Source organism: Anopheles darlingi, chromosome 2 (genome assembly GCF_943734745.1).
Source record: "Anopheles darlingi chromosome 2, idAnoDarlMG_H_01, whole genome shotgun sequence".
Classification (NCBI taxonomy): domain Eukaryota; kingdom Metazoa; phylum Arthropoda; class Insecta; order Diptera; family Culicidae; genus Anopheles; species Anopheles darlingi.
Genome location: NC_064874.1, coordinates 56,813,069 through 56,826,416, shown reverse-complemented (window position 1 = coordinate 56,826,416; position 13,348 = coordinate 56,813,069). Strand labels below are relative to the sequence as shown.

The window sequence follows — 13,348 nt, the reverse complement described above, 5'->3', positions numbered from 1 at the left end:
CACACGACAACAAACTGGAACCAGCAGGAGACCACCAGCCTTGCGCTGAGGAGAGGCAACACAGCATAAGAGTCATGCTAACATGGAGCATGAGCTTGGAGCAAGGAAAGACGGATTGGAGCGGATATGTGATAATTTTCAAGACCCTGGGATGCACACACCTCAATGCTCGTGAGTAAACAAAAGCGCCACCACGAGCATCGCACCCCGATCGATAAACAAACTTACTCATCACAATCCGCATAGTGCGAAGACAATTAGAAGGCATCGGCGGAGGGGGGAGGGGGGCTTGTATTCTATTTATTTTCCGTCCCAAAAAAGAGGGTAGAGTTTGTCCACCCCGCAGCAACGGGGTTAGGTGCCGATATGATTGTTTTTAATGGGAAACACGTACGCCGCTCCGGTTTCTCCGGTTACAAAGCTCATGCTCTGTCTCTAACTTACCAAACAATTTCAGATGCAGACAACAAATCATCAGAAGGTTCTGTTAACGTCCTCGTTGGTCGGGATTTGTTGCTCTTTGTTCCCTCAGCAAGCGGCAGGATTTTTGCAGAACCTTCCTGGCGCACACACACACGCACACAGCAAAGCGTTTTATGCTCGCACTCCAGCATGGAATTTAATTCACAAAACCGTTCTACACTTTGCAGAACAGTGAACCGGGTTGATGGAGATCTCGCACGATCTACGGCGCAACTTTCACATAAAAAACCATCACCAACGGAGAGGACCGAACAGCGAGCACCGCCGAGCATCGTTTTTGGTAGTAACCTACTTTTGCACGACGGAATTTGGAATTCTTTCCTTTCACCAAGCGCCGGACCTGCGGCCACTCGCCGTTCATTGACGCCTGGAAAGTTTTCTCACTTCAAGCCACAGAAAGAAAAACTACTCGCACAGATTGGGTGCCGCCACTGAACCCGTTTCATTCATCGTTTATCGCTGCCAAACATCCCCGGAAAAAGGTATTCTGCCACGATGAAAGAACCAGCTGCTGACCACCCACATTCGCCAACAAACGCTTGCAAATCCAACCGTGTCCACTGGCGCAGAAGACTTCGAACACGATCTGTATCAGACGACTTTTCTCGTTAATCGATACGCAAAAATGATACGCAATCCACAGAGGAACGGATTTTAGCTCACCACCCCAAAACTGGAAAATGAAATGCACCCAACAACACCCACTTCCGATCAAGGTACTTTAAAAAGACAGGTAGCTTCTTAACCGCTTTGACAGGTCACCATTTTGAATTTGTTTGACATTCATAGCAGGGCGCTTTTATCAACAAAACCACGTGAGTTTCAAGAATAAGAAGAAGAAGATATGGGCAAGTTTGGTGGTTTTATCAAGGAAAGTACCTGATTTCACTCTTTTTCGATCGTTTAAACGATTAATCTCTCTATTTCCACTATTATTTTTGAAAAAACTTCAGAGTTTGACAGTCCCACCAGTGTCAAACTCTGAAGTTTTTTCTAAAATCCGATCGAGGATTTGGTGTACAAGAAACTACCTATTTAAAATGCCTGGTTGTATTTCACTCTGCGGCACGGCGTGTTTATACCATTTGGCTTAATAATCAAAGATGTACCGAATCGATTTAAAAATGTTCTCTGCATCCTGAATCAAATGTTGAGTTAGAGTAACTAAAATTTAAACACTTTTGCTTTGAATGCTTTTCAAACGATGCTAGGGAAAGTTGTTTTTATCCTGAAATCAACCACGAATCGCTTGTGTGAGATATTGAAGCGTGGTCATAAACACGCATAGCAGGTTTGCTTGTTTCGCGTAGTCGAGCAAAACATTTCTTGCGCGACTAAAATTTTCTTCCACGGAATAATTTGCGTGGTTTAAAAATTGTTGCCAATTTTCTATTTTCAGGTACCAGCGAGGTACCAGCGAGGTACCAGCCTCTTGACGATGAGGTACCAGCCTCTTGACGAACAATATTGTGTTCTTTTCGCCGGACAATTCGGAGAAGTGATCTTCAATTCGTTCAATTCATTATTGGCAATTCGGAGAAGTGATCTTCGAAGGCCACAGACGGTAAGAAAACTCTTTAATATGTGTTCTAGATTCTCTAAATCGCCATTCTAATCCTTCTTGCTCTAAAGCCTTTCTACTGATCTTCTGCTGTTGAATCTTTCAATCTGACCCGTGCAGGATTGATATATCGACGCTACAATGCGAGATTGATCCAATAGTATATTTTGCGTGCAGGATTGGAAGTATGAACCGGCTGAGTTTGGCGTGCTACGGTTGGATCCAAAAATGTGGTACGGCACCATCAAACGGATCGATCCAACGCTCGAGTACCAAGTGGCCCAACCGCGAACCGGATCATCTCTCCGGCCCATCAGTTGCGCCCTCCGCAAGGCATCTCATCTCCACCGGTTGGCTATGCTCTCCAGATCGTATCGAGAGGATCGTCATCCAACAACAGCAGAAGCTTCTTCACCAAAGAACCCGAATGCATTTCCGACGGCATGCCGGTGCCAAAGCAGCAGCCCCAACCAGCATCGCCACAGCTGCAGGCCGTAATCCCACATGCATGCTATCGTGGCTGTGCACCCGGGCCAAGCTTGTGGCTACCACGTGATCTTCAGGTGCCCGTTGGATACATGCCATATAACGTTCTGGCTACATCCTTCATAACACCCACGATCAACTTAACGCGCTGCGAAATAATCACAATCAGCGTCTCATGCAGGAGATTCAACAAAACCATTCGCATTTATCTTGCATTTATCCGGCAGGTGCCTGCTGCTATTCAAAATCAATCGCTGCAGCAGAGTCAGCTTTTACGAGCATATCGCCAACATGCACACTGTGGACGATGATCTTCAAGGAAGGATCACATCTTCGATGAAGTGATCGTATTGATGTTGGCGGTTGCCTCGTTGCTTCGAAACAGCAAATTGCTCAATCTGCTACGAATATCAGAAACCATCGACAATGATTACGTGCCTCGGTCTGCATCATCTTTCAGGTGGAATAGATCTGCGGGCGCAATCCGACCAACATTCAACGACCTAGAGCAATGTAATATCACACATTGCTAGAGCATGTACTGAATCGCCTAGACCGCAAGTGAAACAAAGGACACTCAGTCAGTTTTTCAGTTTTTCAGTTTTTCAGTAGCACGTAACTTATTCCAATCGTAACAAAGTGAAGCAAAAATGGTAAGTCATTTTAAAAAAATTGCATAAAAAGTTGTTAGTGATGGTGGTGGTGGTGGTGGTGAAGGTGACCACCGGATATCCCTGACCACGTTGCATGTTGCTGTTGTTGTAGTTGTAGTTATCCTTTTGCCAGTCCTCGGGCGTATGGCTTTGCATGTGGCGGTCTGGTGCCTCCAAATGGCGGCTTCGAGCGAGCTGGCTGCTGTTTAGCCGGTTGTAAGAAATCCGGCTTTGCAAAAAGATTCCGATTTATGGCAAACAATTTACTAATATCCGTCGCAACATCTGCTTCAATGATAGATTTTGGAAAATCTTTCTCCACGGGCTCATATAGCCACAATGGATTGGCCTGTCGTCGACCTGTTGATGGTGGTTGTTAAATTTGGGTTTAAGTTTCTTAGGATAATGCTGCATGCTTTATCACAAATTTGTTTCATCCGTGCTGGTACGGTGAATATCCTAAGCCCATACATAATGGTGCCGTTATAAAGCGACGCAGCTTTGTTGGCTTGCCTTTTTCGTTGGTAATATACCAAGATGGTTTGCCCTTCAGGTTGTTGGGCCTTATACAAAAATCAACTCCTCCTTGGTTGACGCTTCCAGAACACTAACGAAACATACCGGATGCATGTTTCGCACTCCTGCCGGTAACTCGTTGGTTTGTAGAGCTGAAACACAAGAAGCCAGCAGATTTGAAACGGGAGATAAAGTAAGTATGGTTTGCGATAATCTTTGGGTTTCTTCCGATCTATAGATATAGATTATATAATCACGATCCGATGGTACCGATACAAGAAGATTTAACGGATTTTTACGAAAGTGTGCTGCTTTACGAATATCCTCCGTCCAACTAGCCCAACCTGCATGGAATATCTAAAATCGAATTGCGCAATCGTATTATATACTACTTTCCATACATTTAAGTTTAGGTTAAGCGAGTGTTTCGAAATGATCGAAGTTCGTTCCGTCGTGAATGCCACTGTTAAGGGCTTTCGGAAAGCGATCTTTAATTCAATTATGTGGTATTTTTGCTACCAACATGCGGCCAATACCACCATATCAGCCTGAAATCTATTATTTTGAACACGTTTATTTTGAGGCACGTAGGTTTAATCAATTACGATGGAATCCGGGATACAAACGATTTATGTTTTAACTGGAATCAGCTTTTGGGGATGCCTCTCATGGTTTTCTGTTTTACCAATTGCACTAGTTTCAACGTGTCCTTTTATGAGTTTACTCATTTTTAGGAAATTGAATTTCTTTAGCAATTGCATTGTGCATTGATCCAGTTGTTCTTTTATCCCTTGATGTTCCTGACTACCTGTTTTTATGTGTAGAGCCTTTGTCTCATTAGTAGGTTAACAGTTACTATAATCCATTGGTTCTGATTGCTGGAATGTCTGGTTATTTGGTTGGAATTTGTTCTGTTGGTACTGTTGCTGTTGGAAAAGTTTTGGGTGGTATGGTTTTTGTCTGTAATTTTTGGTTGAGATTATAATTGTTATTTTGGTAGGACGGTCTTTGATTAGTCCCTTTAGGCGCGTAGTGTGGTTGGTTATAACTTTTGTGGCTTTGTAAACCGCGGCCTTTGGTCTTTGTGGTATCAAGATTCGGGGTGCCGCATAGAATCAAATGTCTTAGTCGGGTCATCATTTTTTTATATTCCACGTTTTGGAATGTAATGCAGTAGCTGTGCTAGTTTATTAAACTAGTAGAAATGTTCACTGTTCGAGCGATGGTGAATTGAGCTGATCTGATTTGGTCCCTGACTCTATTTATACTGTTCCTACCCTTGGCGTCATCATCCTTACTTTGACCCTTGCGATGAGCTAATTGTTATCCGCAGCAATTCGGGAATTCAGGCTGCATTCGTATGAAGATCGTCGAATGCAAAACTGCAGTGTAGCGTCTGGACGGTCTTCTTGGTCATTGCTGGTCGTGATCGTTGAATCTGGTGCCGTGGAGCGACCCCGTCCGTAACTGAAGATCATGATCAATCGTGTCAAATTCCATATAGATAGCGACCATTTGTTTGCCAGTGTCCACCGATCGATGGGCATCAGATATGAATTTGACTAGGATCGTTGTGACGGAACCTTCCATATGATGGATTTGATTAACTTAAACTCGTTACAAAATGATTTTATGCTCAGGTAATTTTCAACAAAGCTTTTGTCGTCATTCTTGTATACGGCTGGGGAATTTAGTTTGCGCTATAGACTCAATTACGCGCTAAGAGCTCAATAACGCGCTTTCAAATCGTTTCTTGAGTAATATCCAGATCGTTCTCTATCCCAGTTCCAAGTTGATTTGTATTTATTTACTGTATTGTGGTCGCTAGTTGGAGGTTTTAGCCTGCTAATGGGCCTTTTGTTATTTTTATAGTGTCGCAGTAGCTTTACTCTAGTTAGCTTAAGCGACTTTCGGCGGTTATTCATCCAGGGTACGGTGCGGCTGCGTGACGAACAGGTGGGATAACACTGTTGGTGATGCTGCTCGTGAATATTTGGACTACCACATCTACATTTAATTCTTTTTGCATAAATGATCAATCAATTAACCATCAGTCTCAAGAGCTCATCATCAGCTCGATGCTGGACATCACGTAGGGGTATCGAAGATAACGGGGGATTTGTACCGATGAGTAGGACAAACTCGCGAATGCCCGGTTCGGTAGGAACGTTCGCGCCTGTTTCTACAAAAGATTCAGCGACACCGTACCGCGTGATCAGGAAAGTAATTATATTTTCATTCATTCTTCCCTTTACATAGTTCACACGATCCCGAAATAACCCAGCATGAATTGGAAAGAATTTCCAAATACATTCGGCTTGCCCTCCGAAATTCGGGTCGTATCGAGGAAAAAGTAGTGAGAATTGGTACAGGGTTTTACTGGCATTTAGGCATTGGTAAGTTAAACAAGACGCTATTTATAAAGATTTACAAAAATGCTTGATGTATAAAATATGTTTTAGCCAACATGCTCAATGAAGCTTTAAGCGATTACCCAAACATGCGTCAGGTTTTTTTTAACCATGAGCACGGACGGTGTAGTGCTGAGGCAGCCAGGAATACCCAATAGGCAGGTGTGGCCAATCGTAATAACGATTGAAAACGTACCAGCGATGAGCCCACTGCTAGTTGGTATGTATTTTGGGCGGAAGAAACCGCCGTGCACCTTTCTACGTCAATTCGTGGATGAGTTGAACCATCTCTCCACTGGATCGATGATTTGTGGAAAGATGCGGGCGGTTTTTCTGCGTAAAATAATAGCTGATATGGAGGCGCAGTACATCATCACCGGTAATTTCTTCTTGCCAATTGTTACTTGAGATTATTTAATTATTGTAAATGAATTTTAACGTTGGACTTTTTTTTGTTTTTTAGGGACAGTTGCGCCCTGCGGCAGCTCGGGATGCCGCTGGTGTGATGCACGCCGTGCAAAGAAAGGTGGATCATATCCGATATATGCCGGCAACTACCGAACCAACGTCCAGTTCCGCAGTTTGGTTTATGCAGGGCACTACCGCTGCAAAAAGAACAAAGCAAGGAAAGCCACATCGTCCGTGCTAAGGTCACCTTTGGTTGACTTAGACTACGATGTGGTTTACGAGGTGCTATTGTGCGACCCGCTGCACAACCTGCATAAGGGGGTAATGAAGGAGCTCATGCAAGTTTTTTGGCGGAAATCTGATTTTGGGAAGAAAAGACAATTCAATAAAATTGTTACCAACATCAGAATATATTCTGAAGCCAAAATGGCTAAGAGCTTCGCCAAAATGAGCGTTTCTAAGAACGACTTAACTTGGCGAGCTTCTCATTATGCCAACCTGTTGAACTATGCCGGTCCGGCTTTGTTTCAGCAGATTCTTAAGGAAAAGGACTCTAAATCGTTCATGAAGCTACATTCGGCTGTCAGTATCCTTTCTCATAGCTATTTCCGAAAGGATACAAAAATGGCAGCAGAATTGTTAGCAACGTTCTTGGCGGACTATAAGAAGGTGAATCATAGAATCACCCTTAAACTTCATGCCCTTTGCCATATTTCGAAGCAAGTAGAGCTTTTCGGACCGCTTCCGGAAAATTCTACCGCGGTTTTCGAAAAATATTACGCTGGCATGAGGAGAACTATTGGGAAAGGGGATTTGGAGAAAATGAAATTGTCATACTTCAAACAGTTTGCCAAATTTACCGCCGACCCAAATGGAGGAAAGCTAGTATTGTTAAACTTAGTGGAAGATGGAATATATTCTTCTATTAAGTTCGGTCACAAATTTATTTTAAAGGGACGATTTGCCCAAAAATGGTTTTTGACAAGAGACTTCAAGGTAATGGCCATGAAAAGCGCTATGCGTGATGGTGAGGACACCATAATAAATGCCGAAGAACTAGGGGTATATAATAAATGTTCGTTTGCAGAAAATGCCGTTGACCTTCTGCAATACGAATCCCCAATGGCTGAACAATTCTTGGACCATCAAACAAAAGTTAGTTGCAAGCAAGTGCTATGCAAATTGGTAGTTGTAGAGTTGAATATTAATGGAATTAAAAAATTCTACTTCATTCCCGAACCTTTCCTTTAGACACATAGCTATCATACGATAAATGTACATTGGATTTGATACGAATTAATCAGAAAACGAATAAAGTATGTGTATTTGTTTTGTACGTGCTGTTCGACAGTTTTTATTCCATTCATCATTCTAGATATAAAAATATTAAGTGTGGGATTTTATAGAAGATACCCCTTCCCCGGTGCTATTAGGTTGATATTCATTTTTTACCAAATTTGTATTGTTATTTTCTCTCCCTCTACAAGTTTAGCAGTATTCATCTTCTTCCATCTACAAATCAATTGTTTTAAATATTTTTTGATATCCACTTCCTGGCGCATATCTCCGTAAGATTGGTGTATTAATTTACCTATAACATCAATAGTATTAACATATTTTAATAATTTTATCCCCTCATCCTTTATGGAACATTGATCAAACACATTTTTAGAAATTATGTTTAATAACAACGTGTTTAGCGTAGTGTGATAACTAAACTTTTTATCAAAACTATCTAATATTTTTTGTCTAAAACTTTCCTTTTCTGTTAATAATACTTCTAAACGATCTAAATTGTCCTTATTAGCTAGGGGAAAAATTACAAAGTTATCCGATGTCACCGTAACGGCAACTGGCGGGGTCGGTTCCGGTACTGAAGATTCCGGAACTGGTTGTTCCGGTACTGATAATTCTGGAACTGTTGATACCGGAACTGGTGGTTCCGGAACTGGTGGTTTCGGCACTGGTGGTTTCGGCACTGGTGGTTCCGGAATTGGGTTATTCCGTGTTGGCGCAACTCTTTTCTTTTTTTCAAACGGTTTTATGTCCTGCCGTTTTACTTCTTTTATAACCAAGCGCTGATAATCCGGGAATTTATTCGATATGAATTGGAGCAAGTCGTCGTACTCCTTCTGCAATTCTCCATACATTCCTTCCAATTTTTCCAGAAATTTTTTGAATTTGCAATCCTCATCCACACACATTTGATTTTTATCGCGTGACACATTTGCTTGCTGTTCCAGGTATGCCACTTTTTCCTCCATAATTTTTATATTTCCTAGCATTGCCGCATTCTGCTGACGGTAAAAGTGGCATTTTTTACACCCGCATTTACATTCTTCTGTTTCAGGGTAAACCTAGGGAGATAATTTTGGAAAGATAACATTGGCAATAGAAAAATATCTCGCCCCCATAATGTATGAGAGCAAACCCGGATGAAGGAGGCACCGGACCAAGAAAATCGATGCCCTGTGGACGATGTCTGGCCCTCCAAATAACGGAACAACGGAACACGAGCCAAAACACCAAATACTCACATCCGAGTTCGCCATTTTCCGTCCGTTTTCCGTTTCCGTGGAAATTTTGCAAAATTATTTGGAAAAGCAGCAAATCAGGCAGACGCCGTTACATAAGCGAATTTTCTTATTTTTGAATGTAACGATCGCTTCATGACAGGTTGGTTTAGGATAACAGGATACAAGGATAGAGGTGGTCTAACAAATTTCTGTTCAGAATTTAGTTTAAGTCATCTTAAATATCTGTCCGAATCAAGGTTGTAGTTTGCATGTAATTAATTCTGGCAATTAAACCTCCCGCGAAACAGTAGATTTTCCTCTATATCGAAGTGCCTTTGCATCTATCACACTTTTTAAACCAACGGCTCACACCACTGTCAATGTTTTGAAATCGCCGGTAATTGGGAAAATTCGGAAAATCCAATATTTGAGAAATCAGGTGGAACGACGGAAAAGTGCAACGAATGTTGGAAAATTCTGCTAACTTGAGACAAGTCCGAGAGTGATGCTAAAACGATCTTGATTCTTCTTGATTTTGATTCCGCCCAATACTTGATTTTTCGTTTCTTTACAGTGCTCTAGCAAAACGGATTCTGGAGGTACTTTACTTAATTATTGATTTTCAAGGCTCCTCGGAATTGAAAATCCTGATCTTGATCGATGGTTGTATAAGCCAAGAACGATATCGTTAGAAAATCGTCATACGAAAGTGGAAATCTAATTTTGGTGTACGGCGGAAGATTCCGGCTGCCGTTGGTAATCTTTGAAAACAAAGTGATTCGATTGAAATGACGACAACCGCCCAGCAGGCTGATCAAACTGTCCTCGACTCGCTGTTTTATCAACCATCAACCAATTATCAGAAATTCACAATCGGATGCGGATCGGATCAGAGAGCATTTGTACGTATGATAGGAGAGTAGTGATTAACATCCGGATTTCCGTCGGCTTTGCTTTCCTTAGCATCGATTTATTCCGGATTGCCTTATAATACCCGACCCGAGTCTATATCACTTAGTATGAGGGAAATGAGATATCGACTTACCTACTTATCAACTTATCAACTTACCTAGTCCATATCACATCGGTGCACCCAGGGCAACAAAGTTAATAAACTAACCCTCAGGATTGCTCATTAACTTAACTGAAACAAGAACTCATAGCTCCATTGCTAGTTCTTATGAGGAAGATTGTTGATTTTTTCACGATTAGTCCATTACCTCATCTCGACATGTTTAATGTTCTTTCACGATAGTAGCGGTTTTTGATTTATGAAAGGTTGGTTTATGAAAGGCGCACAAACTTATTACTTGCTTACAAAATAGTTTCGATAAAACTAACCCTTTCTTTTATTAAGTGATAAGAATTAAACCTATTCGGCTATTGGGACCATCTCGCCGTCCCTCGGTCAGCTGGACTTCATGGCCAACGCAACCGACGAGGTAATGGAGGATGTAATGCGGACGCTGTACCATTAGATAGTATTCAGTAAGTCCTCGTTCGGCAATCTGCTATTTCCGTTAGTCTTTAACCCTCTTGGAGTCGGCCTACTGGTGTTTCCTGACGATCGGTATAGTACGTGTTGGATCAGCTTGGCAAGGAAAACTCCAGTGCTTCCTCCGATGGTTCAGTGAAGGCGAACTCACGATCAAGCCACGTTCCCAGCTCGTCATCATCGACTCGTAGTCGGATATAGAATGCTGGGACAACGACGAGAACGGTTCACTGGCGATACTACGGTTTCTGGACGCGTTCAAGCTGGAGTATTATTATCCGACGTAAGTAATGTGAAAGCAGATCCACATCTAAAGGATCTTTCTCGTTTCACCCTTGATTACGAAGATCCTTTATCTTCTCACTCTTGTTGCAGATTCCAGAAAAACGTCATGGAAACATGGATGATGGTCATGGAAATGCGACTACCGCTAGCTACCGGCTGTTGAAATTGTGGGATTCGTTTTTGAGAAACAATAGATCAGCCGCCACAAAGATTTAATGGACATATCCCCGCATTGCCCCTGTCTGCCCCTTCGGAGTTATTTTGAGTAACAAGATCGTTTCAAGATCACGAAACAATGATAACTAAAACTAAATTAACCAAATTGTAATGTGTACGTAGGAGGGACAGAGACTTTTTTATAAGTAACACGATTTGCAACTAAGTTAGAAACGAAAGTAGAATCGAGTCCACAAAGCAAATGGACCATGAAACATGCCGTGAAACCCCCGAATCAAGGAAGATCCGATCAATGCCATAGTATCTGTAAAGCTTTTACGTGGGGAGCTGTCGCGAATCAATCGATTGTGTAACTGAATTATGTGTTCTTATTAGCATACATTTTCAAACCCGTACCAGTTTAACGCCTGTACCAGAATCTAGACACACCGATTTGGTCATATTTCAGGAAATAAATGACATAAAAAGAAACGAAAAGTTTCATTTTTAAGGAGCAGGTTTTATTGTTATTATTCGCTAATTTTTTATATAAATTTTTCAATTTTTACTTATACATCATCCAAATCATTGTTTCCGATCCCAATCTAAATCATCATCTTACGGGCTTATTCATCTGCGTAAATGAACTAAAACAAATTTGTTTCCTGGTATTTATCGAATTGCATTTATGTGTTCGATAAAAATGCATGGTATGATTTCGGTCAATACTTGTTCGTACAGCTTCCTGGCACGGATTTGAACAACCAAGCGTGGGTTCTATTTGACTATTTTCTGGTATGATAAACCGTTCTGGTAAAGAAGTTTGCCGAACTGTGAGTCGTGTCCTTTCAAACATGCTCGTTTAAAAAGTATTTCGGTCATTCAAAACGCTACCATTGGGTATACTGCATTTTGAGTATCCCTCTCAAATATCTGGTTGTTTACTACTTGCATACCAAACCAATAGCGTAAGCCATTTCATTTTCAACATCTTGATATGAAAATAAGTACTGGCAGGTTAGAACATTTCCTTTCGAAGCAAAAGCATAATCGATGCGATGATACTCTGAAGCAGCCAGATCTGAAGCATTTTTACAGCAGACAGAAGAACTTGTGCATAAAAAGCAAGTATTTAGCACAGACCTGGCCATGTGTGTCGTTCCTTTTGCTCAGTTCTATTAGTTTGGTATTTCTCGCACATTTTATTCAGCACATGTGGTTGAGATGTACACAACCGCCTATTTTTGTACTAGCAATGAGTTCGCACTTTTCCCCCAAAAAAGAACGAACTTTTGCCTCACTAGGAACATTTCTGAAAAAAGTGTCAATTGCAAACCTTTCCGTTTGTATTGCAGAATAAGGGTGTACCGATGGAATTTGTGTTAATTTTGTGTTCTTCATCACTTATGAAGGTTTGATGTAGGAAATGTCCACGAAGTATGATACTGCTTCCAAAAACTCATAAAATTAGATCGAAATCGCCAAAATTATAAGTTAACGCATTTCTCAAACATTTGTTATCCAAACCAAAAAGAACACATATGGTAAGGTGATTTCAAGAACTTTCAAACGAGTATAGTGTTGGTTGAGACGGTGAAGCCGATTTATTGAAAAGCCCAATTCGAACTTTTGCCCCACCCGACCATTTGCCCCACATTACTGTAATGGTTTTCAAATCATTTTCCGGTACAATATTTGACATTTTTATGACAGCGTTGAAAAAATGTAATTTTGGGTTTTCAAATGTTTGGCAATTATGTTCACATTTGACAAAGCATTAACACACATTAACAATAACCAGAATGATATACAGTGTCGGACATAAGTTAAGCAACTGGGTTAAGGTGTATGAAAAAGTGTTCAAACTTTTAGTTTTCAACTACACCGGTAAAGGGTACCTATTTACGATATTTTAGGACGAATTCCGATATTAATTTTTCTTTGAATAGCACATTAACACGGTAGTTTAAAAAAAGTATTGATTTTTGATGCGACATAAGTTAAGCAACTGACAATTTTGGTGTAAAAATAATAAGATATTGATCATTACATGCAGAATTTCTGCATAGTGGTAGTCTATTGGCTTGTAAGCTTGCTTTGAACACCCGACACACTCGGTTACATTCAAAGCGTAACAATGTCGCGTAATAGCTATTCTAGTGATTGAAAAGAAATTAAAAATGAAACTAGCGATTCAGGAAAACTCTCAGAAATACATTAGTGAAGCTTATGAAATAGATAAATCAGTAGTTTCTCGTTTAATAACCGGTTACAAGGCAAAAGAAACTGTTGAAACGGCTTTGCGTCCTGTTCGTCTTTGAAAAACTTCACCCAAAATGGACCGCATTATCAAATGGTATTCAACCAAAGATGCGTTT

The 13,348-nt window shown here is 41.1% G+C and overlaps 2 protein-coding genes and 1 long non-coding RNA gene across 5 annotated transcripts in view; 2 read left to right on the top strand and 1 right to left on the bottom strand.

Annotated features, from left to right (window-relative positions):
- LOC125948687 (disks large-associated protein 4-like) overlaps nt 1-1,174 on the bottom strand; it is a 34,123-nt gene extending 32,949 nt beyond the window's left edge. The window contains exon 1 of one of the 3 annotated variants that reach the window (XM_049674987.1): nt 1,147-1,174. The gene's annotated coding sequence lies outside the window, so the exon portion shown is untranslated. The other 2 variants (XM_049674986.1, XM_049674985.1) reach the window with 2 other exon arrangements.
- Nucleotides 1,175-3,754: 2,580 nt separating this feature from the next.
- LOC125948747 (uncharacterized) lies at nt 3,755-6,256 on the top strand. The gene is made up of 3 exons (XR_007468610.1): nt 3,755-3,892; nt 5,959-6,095; nt 6,162-6,256. It is a non-coding gene; the product is annotated as an uncharacterized LOC125948747 (long non-coding RNA).
- A 55-nt stretch (nt 6,257-6,311) lies between these two features.
- LOC125959363 (uncharacterized) lies at nt 6,312-7,899 on the top strand. Its single transcript, XM_049692184.1, has 3 exons — nt 6,312-6,489; nt 6,574-6,839; nt 7,894-7,899. The coding sequence occupies exons 1-3, from the start codon at nt 6,312-6,314 to the stop codon at nt 7,897-7,899; spliced, it is 450 nt and encodes a 149-aa protein (XP_049548141.1).
- The last annotated feature ends 5,449 nt before the right edge of the window (nt 7,900-13,348 follow it).